General features: G+C 39.2%; 1 protein-coding gene across 1 annotated transcript in view; it reads right to left on the bottom strand.

Moving 5' to 3' along the window:
* DAPK1 (death associated protein kinase 1) overlaps window positions 1-12,356 on the bottom strand; it is an 89,040-nt gene that overhangs the window by 45,795 nt on the left and 30,889 nt on the right. The window contains exon 2 of the mRNA XM_082336971.1: window positions 4,488-4,709. Within this exon, the coding sequence (XP_082193097.1) occupies window positions 4,488-4,709 (222 nt within the window). The remainder of the gene's footprint in view (window positions 1-4,487; window positions 4,710-12,356) is intronic.

Raw genomic sequence — 12,356 nt, 5'->3', positions numbered from 1 at the left:
AATTAGCGGTGCAGAGCTTGCTTACCTGCTGTTACATCACAGTAAGCACCAACGATTCAATCCTCCTCTCGAAATTCAGTACAAGGCCACTCAAGAACAACTTTCTTACGACTTACAGGTAAAATTAACAAAAACCTCTGAGCTATTTCTATCAAAAGACAACTAAAAACTAAAGAAACTCTGTGCAAACTTCAAGCTTCTCTGGAAGCCAAGCTATTATACATCTAACACGGTAAATTAACTCCCCAATAAGACAGAAGAGGAATTTAAAGAGCTTATTGCTATTTGCTCTTATTTACTCTTCAATGAGCAACTCTTGACATCATCAGAATTTTTATACATGGATCTATTGCCCTCTCCTTGCTCTGTTCTGTTTTGGTGAATGTTATGAAGGTACCAATAAGGTGGCAACTCTTTCTGACACACTGGGATGCACAGGACTAAATTGTAAAGAAAGTATACAGGAACTAACTTTTTAAAAAAGTGTAGAACCTAGTATTTAATGCACAATCACTTGTAAGTTAATGTCATTCCTCTCTGAGCTAAGACTTCCAAAGCTTTCTTTTCCTTTTTTGAATTTTAAAAACAGATATTTGTCACTCAGAACTATGCTACAAGAGCTAAAGGTCTTAAATTAAGATTTATAATTTAGAAATGAAGTTATGTTTTTTTGCAGAGAAAAGTATTAATACGTAACTCCATCCATAGCTTCCCAGTGAAAAGAGTTAGCTATTGCTATCAAGCTATTTTAAAAGGCGAGACCATCTGCATTACTCCTGAGCATTCTAAGGAACTACTATATAATTCAGGATAAGCGTATTTATTCTTTGCAGTTGTACCCAGAAACGATAACCAAGGCTCTACAAAGCATCACAGACTGAGTATATTTTGTAGGTCTGCAGTCTAAATGAAGACATGACAAAGTGGAAGGAAACACAAAATAGACAGATTATGCATCCAAGGTTACCAGCAGGCCAGCAAAAGGGGAACCAAGTAGGTGCAAAACGTGCCTGAGGAAAGAAAATGATTCTCACTGTGCAACAGAGACATCTGTGTTTTCTAGTCTGTGAAGTCTGTTAAAATGACAGCTTCGGCAGAGGTCACTGGAAATAGCTTCGTATTGCTAACATATAACAGAGACTATTTGCTGCAGCTGGATAGAAAAAGGTATTATAAAATTCTGACTAATTCAATTATTTGTGTCACAGGAGAAAAAAAAAACTACTACAGTTTTAAGTTAGATGAGGAAGAGACAGTGTCTTCGAGTTCTTAAGTAATATGCACAGCACTCCTTACAAGATGATGGAAGAGTCCACAGAGTTGGCATTTCAAAGGTTATTTCCAAATCAAGGAGACACTTGCCACTAAGTGAGACCTAGAAATATGAAAATATACACAATTTCTCTAAATATACCAAAAGACTGTAATAAAGTAAGGCTCTTCAAGGATATCTCATGCTTGTGTGCGACTGCTGAATCTTTTAAGGAAGCATTTGATTTTAAAAGTTTCAGAAATTAAATGTTTTGTAAATTTTTTTTGGTAGGTCAGTTTCCTGCCATAAGGTAGTTGAGAGTAAAACCTCCAAACACCTACGTGGATAAAGTTCTTGATATGCAGCTCTGTTTTGCATTCAGTGTTGTGAGGACCTTGCCACTGCAATAATTAATAAACTGCCCACATACTTCTGCATACAAATAGCCACCTTGAATACTTTGCTGGCTGACATAATATTCGCTGTGCGGGCATGGAATGAAAACTTCTACAGTCAGTTGCTCACCTCTGAGAAGCAGCTGACTGATAATGCAGAAAAATATTTAGGAGGCTGCATGCAATACTGCAGATCTCTTGCTGAACCAGGAGATTAAAAAAATCAATAGCGAACAGGCAACAGACGGTATTGCCCTGAGACCGCGCACATTAACATCTACTGTCAGCCGCCAAAAGAGTAGCTGTAGTGGCTTGACGTCCATGGACTGCAGCTTCTACCAAGAACAGAAACCAGAGATACTTTTCCGCGTCACTGTTTGCATTATTACACTTACTTACTAACACAAAATCAGTGTTTCTTCTGTTTTTTTTGTTTGTTTGTTTTCGTTATGAATTTCTCATACATAGCTGGAATGTTGCTTTTTAGTTTCTCTCTAAATTCTAGAAAAATTAAGTTACACAGAATCCTGTCTGTATGTGGCATATTGTCTCATGTTGTAGTCACAAAGGCACACATGTCCCAAGAAGAGTGCCGTGTTCTATCAAACAGGAAAACGGTCACTTAAGATGGATTCTGAGGACAGCAGAACAGGTTATTTATTGAGCTTTCAGCTTTGTTTCTGTTTGTTTGAAATTGTTCTTTAAGAACAAAGAATGTCGGGTGAGTAGGTCCCTAGGCAAAATGCGAATATTAGAGCATTAGAAGAAAGGGATTACATATTTAAGTGTCTAAGGATGCAATTAAAATGACAATCTTTTGCCTTTTCAATAGTTTTACATAATATAGTGATTTTGAGAATTACAAAACTTTACAGCAATTAGTACATTCGGTTTACAAAGGGATCGCTAACGTGTTATCTTTTCCTCTTTGACCCTCTAACTAAATAAATGCATTACCTTTGTAATACCCGAAATAGCACTTCTTCAACTTGAAAGACTCACATAGCAGTTTGAAAAAGTGAAAAAAAAAAAAAAAGCCTCCAACTGAAACTATGTGGGGGTTGTTAACTAGGCAAAGCAATTTGCTAAACTGCAAGGCAAATAGTTTGATGAGCTTCGCACTATCAAGCTTACGAAATATTAACACACATTGTCAGAAGCAGTATATGCTTCCATTCAATGAACATTAGTGGGTACGCACAGGCACACACAGCAGCCTTGCTGCCAAAAGAGCTTCCATCCCATGTAGAAAGAGGGGGAGCAGAATCACTGTCCGTGGTTACCAAGTCTTCCTCAGAGCTCTGAAGCCCAGACACTGGCCCGATTTCACCTGGACAGATTACAGAGCAGAAAGCAAGCACTGCAGAAGCAACGGTACACTGACAGTAAGGTTATAGAGAGGAAGAACGTGAGAGCTAGTACCACGTGGGGAGAGGAGGAAGCACCATGCTAACTTTGCTGTGTATTCACGACGCATTTGAAGAGTTCTGAACACAACCCAAGAGTAGTAGATATTCTGACAGGAATATAAGGAAGTTTTACTTCATAGAGGGACATGGTTTAGAGGTGGACCTGGCAGTTAGGTTAACAGTTGGACTTGATGATCTCAGGAGGTCTTTTCCAACCTTAATGATTCTATAATTTAGCTTTTTTTAAAAAAAAATACTTGCTTAAATTATCCGAAGTTGACAAACTAATGCAAGTGTATACTTCTGGAACTAAAAACCTAACCCAGACTACAACAAGTACTACAGTAAACCACCACATGCTGGACTGGAAGTGTAGAAGTATGTTCTAACACAACAAAGCAGTATCATGCACCTATATACCATAGAAAAGGTGAAACTCCAAAAGCTACTTCCCAGTTTTCTTTTTATATCTATACTGTAAATCTACACATATGTTACTGAAAGCATGCAACACTAAAGTATCCTTATAGGTAAGTGGAAATACCATTTACCAAAGCTAGTAAGCAGGAAGACATAAGCTACATAAGAAAAATCACACAAACAGCCAAGGAAAAGATGCAAGCGCTGCCCAAGATTCTGGTATCAAATAATTTGCTTGCACAAAATCCCTATTCTAAAGCACGTTTAACTGATACAGAGCAAGTGTGGCAATAATACAGTGTCAGGCATGCAAACTATGCAAAGGCATGCACGTCCCACCAGCAGACACTGCCAAACTGTAACGGGTGAGTAATGCTTAACTTCTAAACTTGCAACCTTTGAGGAACTTGAAGCCAGATTTGAAACAATGCAGAAGTATTCTCTGCCGAAATATTTACCTCAATCCATTAGCAATAACCTTGGATGAAAAATGGGAACTAAAACAAGGATATGAAAGCTCAGTTTACTTTTCAACAGGACAGAACTGGGAAAGTTCTGTTCTCTGTTATGTGGGTTAAAAAAAAAAGAAGAGAAAAAGCATTCAATGATGCTACTTTACTTTACACCAACATAAAACACAGTAAAATTTGCTAAACTAACCTCCACTTCGAATCTCTATTTCCCTCTGCTCTTATCTTCAAATCAGTTTATTTAGCTCCAGGCTATTCTTCTGGATTCGTAACACCAACAGTGATTAAAGCAACAAGCAGATAAATATGCTGGCTTTTTTTTAACCTTTGTAGTGCATTTACAGTTAAAAATATGTGTAGAAATCAAGAAGCTACAGCTCTGACTCAAAAACAAAGAATTCTCAGGCTATTATCTATCTTCTTTTGGGGTGGTAAGGAACATCTGTTAAATCACTGTGATTCTCAGAGAAAGTGTCGATTTTTTTAAAAACAAACAAACAAATATTCTGTTACTGCTCCCCGGGTCTCTAGAGCTACTTACAGTTCCAGAATAAGAATGACATCTGTTTTGTTCTCATAAACATCATGCAGCGTGATCACATTAGGATGTCGAATCTCTTTTAGTATGCCGACTTCTCGCTCGATATCTTCCCGGCTCACTCCACGCCGGCTGGATTTCGTTCTCCTTTTCTTGATGAATTTTGCTGCAAACTGCTGACCAGTGCTTTTCTCACGGCATTTTTTCACTACAGCAAACTGCCCGCTAAAAAAAAAAAAAAAAAAAAAAAAAGAGGAAGGAAAGAATGAAGATGAGTGTTTGGTTCAAAGAAGTTTAGAGATAAGAGTAAGCTGTACCTCTGAATTACAAACTCGACTAAAGCACATTACTGCTTTTTATGCAATCTAGAATAATACCTGAAAAAAAAACCCTACAGAACGCAGAAAAGGTACATTAAGATACCGCATTTCCATCACACAAACATACATACATACACGTTTTGTCATATCTAAGTGAAAGATAACACTTGTGTAGATCATTGGATTTTTGTGCATCAGGGATTACTGGGGAAAAGTATTGGTTTCCGTATTTCTCCTTCCACATGCACGTTGAGGACAATTTTTTTTTGTTCTGCAAGAGAGACTGTCCTTATTTTCCTCCAATCTATATGATCTGTCAATATTAACTTTATTCCATCCTCAAGTTTTATTTTTAAAAGTTTTTAAAACAATATTGGGTTTCAGGACACTGCTTTGGTTTTCAGTTTTAAAAGCACTGACTAAATAGAGTAATATCAAGAATTACAGTTGTATCATCTTATTAAGTAGGAAGAGTCTGAAGGTGAGAAAAGTACCAAGGCACTGAGGAACAAAATCCTGTGATTGTGTTACAAACCAGAAGTAACTCCAGGAAGCTGCTGACTCCAGCATGTTATCATTAATGTATAAGCCTGTTGCTGCTAGATGTACACACTGATTCAGACCCGAAATCTCCAGGAATCTAAGGCTAAGTTAAAGCAAGAACAGGATTTCTGATATTGCTGAGTTTTCCTTTTAAATTTTCTTAATCTCTTGCTGAGGATTCTCTAGCAATTCTGTTCTTCATTTATTTCATTCACTGTATGAAAAATTCGCAGAATTACAGAATGTACCAATGAGAAAGTTTTTTGAAGTTAGCATACCCAGTTAACTGAAGAAGTGGTCCCCTAATGTAGACTTAGAGCGCTGGTTAAATCAAAGCTAAGCTTAGTAGGCTTGACTGTCTACACGGTGATGTAACACAGAGGCATGTATAATTCCACCCAGTACCTGGAAGAGGAGCCAACCTGTACTAGTGGTTAATTAATTACAACTGCCAGAGAGATCTTTAGGAAGATGCATCACCCACAAAAAGGGCATCACATAATGACAAAGTGCCAAGTGGGAATCACTTAAAGCTACACATCTCATGCACGAACTCAACGCACAATACTACCTTATTACTGGAGAATGAACATGTGCCAAATACACTGACAAAGTAATTAAGCCATTAAGGAATGCATGACAGATAGAAAATAGAAGATGATAACTAATCAGCAACAGTGTTATGCAATAAACAAAGATAATAAAATGCTGTAAGAGAAAATCACACTCATGATTTTTTAATTTAGAGGGCTTATCAGCTAAGAATACTTTCTGCTGCTGCATCACCACTGCCACCATTACTATGCTGACCCTGTACAGAACAGAGTGACAAATTGCCTTGAACTGGGACTCAGAGTTGGGCAAGGCTAAATGACTGTCACCTGCAGAGGGCAGGGCAGAGACAGATCCTCTCCTATGAACTCCTAGAAAGGGACTCCAGAGTAGCCACCACCAGCTGGGAAGCCTTTGAATGCAGCCACGGGCAGTGAGAGAAGTAAACTCCGAGAGAAGCAGTCAACAGTCTTTTAAGTTTTGAGGTTTGGTTTTATTTCAATGTTATGATCACCAATCAAGTTTCATTCTTCATTACTTCACAAAATCAGTTTATGAACTTGTGAGATGACTTTATGTTGCATGGAAAAAAACCCTTAAATTCCCCTCCCCTCACCCAAATCTGCACAAAGTTGTCAAGGGCCAGGTTTACCAGCAGGGTCCAACACATTATTATTACAAACCGCAGTGGACAGAGCAGTGATTTAGACCACACCATATCCTCTCCCCCATTACACGTAGGCTGGAAGACCTGCTTCACTTGCCTACGCTTGGTCAGCTAGTGCTATCTGAGATGCTCTTGGACATCTAAGACATTCATATAGGACTGGCAGAGAAGGCACAGGATCTCTGGGAGATCTGTGTCATGCTAAACTGGCAGCAGAGGGCTAGGCAAGGTACCCCAAGGTACATCAACCCTCTCTGCTCGGTTCAGTTCAACTCCACAACAACTCGTCCTGCAACAGTGGCTCTGGGTTTGATCTCCAAGGTCTGAGCAATCCTGCACTGCGGGACAGCCAGACAGTGCTGACCATGCCCTTAGGCATTCGCACTGCTGCAGAGAAGTGCAAGCAGAGTCTTCTGGCCCTTGCTTATGGGGGGGGGGAAGCAGTGATTCTCTCCCCCACAACATGCACATCTTCACAGAGATACTCAGCTTTATTTAAAAAGCAATCAGCTTTTCAGAAAGTTCACAGTTCCAGAGAAACTGCAAAGTCAGGCAGTAGACAAATGTAGGCATTACCGCAACTCTAAATAGCTACTCAAGCTCATGGACCAGAAGGAAGTAAAAAGCCATTGCTTGCCTTTTGGCTACCTGGCTGGCTTTCAGGCTAGAAGCCTGAACTGCCTGGTACAGGAAGAAAAATATTTCCGCTTATGATTCATTTTACAGGCTTGAATGCTACATGGCTAACCATCTTCTTATTGATGCTCACCTTGTAAGGTTGGCAAAAGCTACTGCTTCATTAAAATAAACAAAAAAACAAAAAACAAACAAAACCACCTCACAGCACAAACCAAACAGCAACAAAACCCAAAAGACTAAAAAAACAAAATTACTGCTAACATTAGCTCTGGAGAGGCTGGGACTGAAAAGTAACTCTGAAGTACATGGACATAAAATACATTTTGATATCCAAGAAGATTTAATTATAAAAGTTGACTGGGATTAAGAGTTATCTATGTTTCACTGGCAAAGCATGTATCATTGACTTTTGGAAAATTCTGGTATTTGAATTTCTGATCTTTAGCCCATGACAGAATTTTTGCTTTAGCGCTTCTTCACTGAAGAGAGTAATGAATTTTAGGCTTCTTTCTAAATAAAAAGACATTCTGCAAGTGTTTTTAAACATGCCCTGGCTGTGGACCTGGAAGCTAAAGAAAGATGATTTTTCCACAGTATTTTTCATATTTGAATTACGCCATTCCCCAAAGCCAGTTCATGCTTCCGATGCCCTTAAGGCTAAGGCTGTTTAATCTTATTTTGGCAATGGGTCAACTATGATGTTACAGCATGAGGCTGACCTATTAAAACAAAGGGGACCAGGGAAGACAAGTAGATCACCTCTCTCCTCTTCTTCTGAGCTACGTAGCTTTATTTTTTCAGTCTTTTACTTTTTTCTCCCAACTACAACCACCTGTTTGAAGGATGTCCTGATCTATCACAATTCAATATAGAAGTGTTATCAGAAGACCAATACATTTTTTAAAATCACATGACTTTACAGATTGGTCCCATCCACGGTTTATTAGGATGTCAGGCTCCAGAAATCTTTGACGTTGCTCAAGACTGCAAGGAAGTTATCAACCAGCAGGCATCTAGAGTAAGTGCCAGTTATACACCAAATAACCTTCTTATTGTTGCTGTTGTAGTATTCAGCACGTAGCTCGACAATTAGTTGTTTGTTATTAAACGCTGTACATGCAGATCACACTTAAGCTGCAATCAAAGGGGCTATTTCATGCCTGGGACCCGCAAGCCACACCATTTTACTACTCTCTCTAAACTCCTGTTTTAAAAGCAGAGGAGAGGTGTAAATCAAAGGTTATTTACTGGGCTTTAACCCGTAGAACTGCAGCAACAAGCTGTTATAAGTCAGCTCTGTATGGGCTAACACATTTATATCCAGTAATATTCTCCCACAGGTCCTACAGTTTCAGATCCAGCATTCATTCATACAGCATCTTCAAAGCCAGAAAAGCCCTTTAGTTTTTTTAAGTTCCCTTGCTTTTGTAGGTTTGATTTGAAGTGGGTGGGGTCAAAAAATTATTTCAGGAGACAATTACACTGAAAAAACAACCCTGAAGTAAATCACAAACTCACACTTAATAAAGTATCTGACATCATTTTTTTCTCACATGGCAGAATCAGGTTAAACAGTGAAGCAGGATGACAGCTTGACGTGAGAACAAATACTTCTGCTAATAACAGTAATTTGTTTTGTGATCTTGTAATTCTTACTCAACCAGCAGTTAATTACTATCCTAAATCTACTCTTTTTGGGACACTTGGCACGATATCTCCGCATGCAGTGATTTTTCAGACTCGCTTCAGAACAAGTACTTATCCCATTACCTAACCATTACATTTCTCCATCTTTTTTACATCATAAGGTGACACACATTGCCCTTTACAATACATATATATATAGATATACACACACACACGCAGAAGGTATGCAGAGAGATGATGGAATCGCCAATAAAGCATCTATACTCAACCCTTTATTGGCCCTGGCTTAGTGGGATCACAAAACAACTACTCATTAGCATGAATTATGGACAGTTTTAACTACAAAGACGGACGTTTTAGAATCAAAGGGAAAAAACAAAAAAAGTCCTTTCATTTTTTCCAGAAGGATGATGACAGTCATCAGTGGTGCCAGACACCCTGTATTCCTCCTCACTCCCAGCCTTCTGCACCAGCTCTTCTCAGCCAGCTCCTTCTGCGAGGAGTGAAATTTTTGCCCCAAGAACCCTGCAAAACAGGTCCAAACTGGGCACAGAAATGCTCAAGTAACCCTCAGGGACCAATTTTCTAGTATTTATTGGCACAAGAGGGCAAGCATGGGGGAATTCTCTGTGCCATCTTCTGAGAACTGCATTCAAAAGATGAAGTTTAATGGAAGCAGGGGATAGGAATAAGGAAAAGGCATTATGTTGACATCAGAGTAATATGATGTCTTGGTACGTTTCTGACACAGGCATTTTTTTTTTCTATTTTAAAAGTTTGGTATTCGCTACTCAACTCTGCAAATACAATATATTAAGATCCAACTGCTTTTACTATTTGTTTGACTGCTTTCCTTTTTAAAATTATACTAATCCAACAGAAAGAGACTTACATAATACTATCAGATTAGCCTACCATGAAAGAAACTGCAACTCAACCATACAGCCATTCGTTTTCCCCAACAGAAGTAAGTAGCAGGCTGCGGACACTTCTGTCTTTCCTTGGAGATCTGCAGCAGGGAAGGCTGACTGAGCAGGTGATTTCCACCCTCAGCAGTGTCTCAGCATCGCTCAGCTCCATCAGTCACCACCGCCACCCACGTACCTCTGCCTGTCATCAAGGGCATCTGAGCTGCTTCTGCTAATAAGGTTAACTCTCACAAAGCCCTCCGGTGAGGCAGCAATACCCAACTGAGTCTCTTCCAAAGGAAAGGAAGACTTCTCCATGAACTGTGAAGGGTTATAGCTACATTAAGTCCCTCTCCACCTTCTAAATCAAGCAAACCGACATTTTCAGTTCAGCTGCAGTGCCAAATTGGAGGCAACCTCCTTCCCCTCCTTTCTCTCTCTCTCTTTATGGTCTTGCAAAAGATGGTAAACTTTATGTGGTACTTGAGAGCCTCTCTTGCGTGTATAATGCTTATAGTACCTCAGCTGAGAGTCACCAGCACAAAGCATTACACTTACCCCATTGAGGAGGTAAGCTATGATCAGCATTAGCAGGGTGGGGTAAGCCATGGTTAATAGATTAATAGAGCACTCCAAGCAGATGCGACTGGGAAGCGGTAGCGTTTCATGTGTACCACGCTCAAAAGACAACCTGTTTCAGGGAATAGCAGCTTTAGTGCTAGCTACCAGCATTACACCTGCAAGGAAAAATCTTCATTGATCTTTATCTTCAGATAAAGAAACTGGGATACTCTAAAACAAGGAAAAATCTTCATTGATCTTTATCTTCAGATAAAGAAACCGGGATACTCTAAAACAAGGTATCTTGCCAGGGGGAGTTTCTCTAAGTGTGCATGCACATCTTTTCTTTTCCCCGCAGAGCGCATGCTAGGGAACATAAGGGCCCTCTCCCCAAATCACGTTTTTAATTTTGCAGCCAACCAAAATGTACAGGCAGATAGGGAATGAATGCAGGACTGACTGGTAAGGTCGTACCATATTTGTTTAGGCTCTGAAAGTCGGAAATACTTGTACAGTGCTCACAATTTTTGTGCTCCTTCCCTTGCCCTGCAACGTTTAATTCTCTAGCACAGATGCTCAGAGAATGCCAGAACTATTGTTTAGCTGCAAGCCCTCCAAGTACTGGAGAGCTTTGAAAAGAAACGGCAAACAACATGAAGATGAGAACTTAGCAGGACAGCTGTATCTGAAGGGTACATGAATCCTGAATAGATGATTAGGCTATTTATCTTTTTTTTTTTTTTTTAAACAGCTCTGACAAAAGAGTTTTCAATGTGAGTAACAAGTTTACACTTCAAGTGCTGACACAGACGCACATCTCCGAGTTGACAGCGGAGCTGTCTGCTTTGTGTCCATAGTGGAGAAATGCATTTTCACTGTCCACATTGAGTCTAAGTGGCAGCACTCAAAGTACTTGACCACTCTGTAACATGAAGACACAGCACCTAATTACTCAGTAGGAGAAAGAGCCACAAGCACCTGAAGCCTACTCATCACCGTAAACATGTTTCAGCTGCACACCAACACTTGTTATAGCAAAGGGCACACTGGCCATAGCACAACATTAGTAACTTTGGGAAACACGTGAAAAAAGCAGTACTGAAGAAAAGAGGCGAAAGAGGAGTTATATGTGATAGAGCATTTAAGCTAAAGAGAAAATACTCCTCAAATGCTATATGAGTGACTAAGCAGGAGAATAAGCCAGCTGAAATCTGATGGTGCACCACAGAGATCATTGTTAGGACCGGTCTTTTCCAACTACTACTAGTATAGAAAAGCAAACACAAGGACTTAATTAAACTTGACGATGAAACTATTAATAGTAGAGTGCTCAAGTACAAAGGCAGAAGAGTAACACGTTATGCAATTGTGCAGTACGTTTCCAACACGTACGGAGTTTAAATCAAGTTGTAATTTATACCCATCAGTAAAATGCATGCTGATACACTTTCCTTAGAAATATTTTGGAAAAGCAGCAAAGCCAAAAAGAGCAAGGACAGCAAGGAAGGGGAAGCAGAGAGGAAAATCAGACAGACTTATAAAGCAAAGACAAACAAATACACCAACAACTGCTATTTCCTCACTTCAGAGTTCCCCGTTATGCATAGATGTGTTGATATACTCAGGAACTCCAGAAGTGTCTCTTAATTTCCCTTTCCTAATTTCTGACTTAGAGTATCTTTTGGTGTCAAATTACCCAGTTTCAGAAAGACCCTGATACCAATATAGTGATTCAATGTATGTGATGATAGAAGTTTATCTTTCAGTATGAACAGATCAAATACTTCATTTAAAGCTATTTTACCAAAACATCCAAAGTATAAAGAGGACTTCTTCCCTCGTGTAATATTTTAAGGAAAAAAAACCCCAACTTTCAAAATAATCTGTATTGTTACTCTGTGAAATACTTCCAGTTAGAAAAAAACATTGCATGATCAGATACCACTTTTTGTCTGTATAAAACAGCTGAAACCTCTGTTGTACTACCCATTCAAATACAGTTCAAATAATGTAACTGCAAACTTATTAATGAAAG

This window comes from Platalea leucorodia, assembly GCF_965183815.1.
Source record: "Platalea leucorodia genome assembly, chromosome: Z".
NCBI lineage: Eukaryota > Metazoa > Chordata > Aves > Pelecaniformes > Threskiornithidae > Platalea > Platalea leucorodia.
The sequence above is the reverse complement of the archived record's forward strand: the minus strand, read 5'-3'. Positions and strand labels throughout refer to the sequence as shown.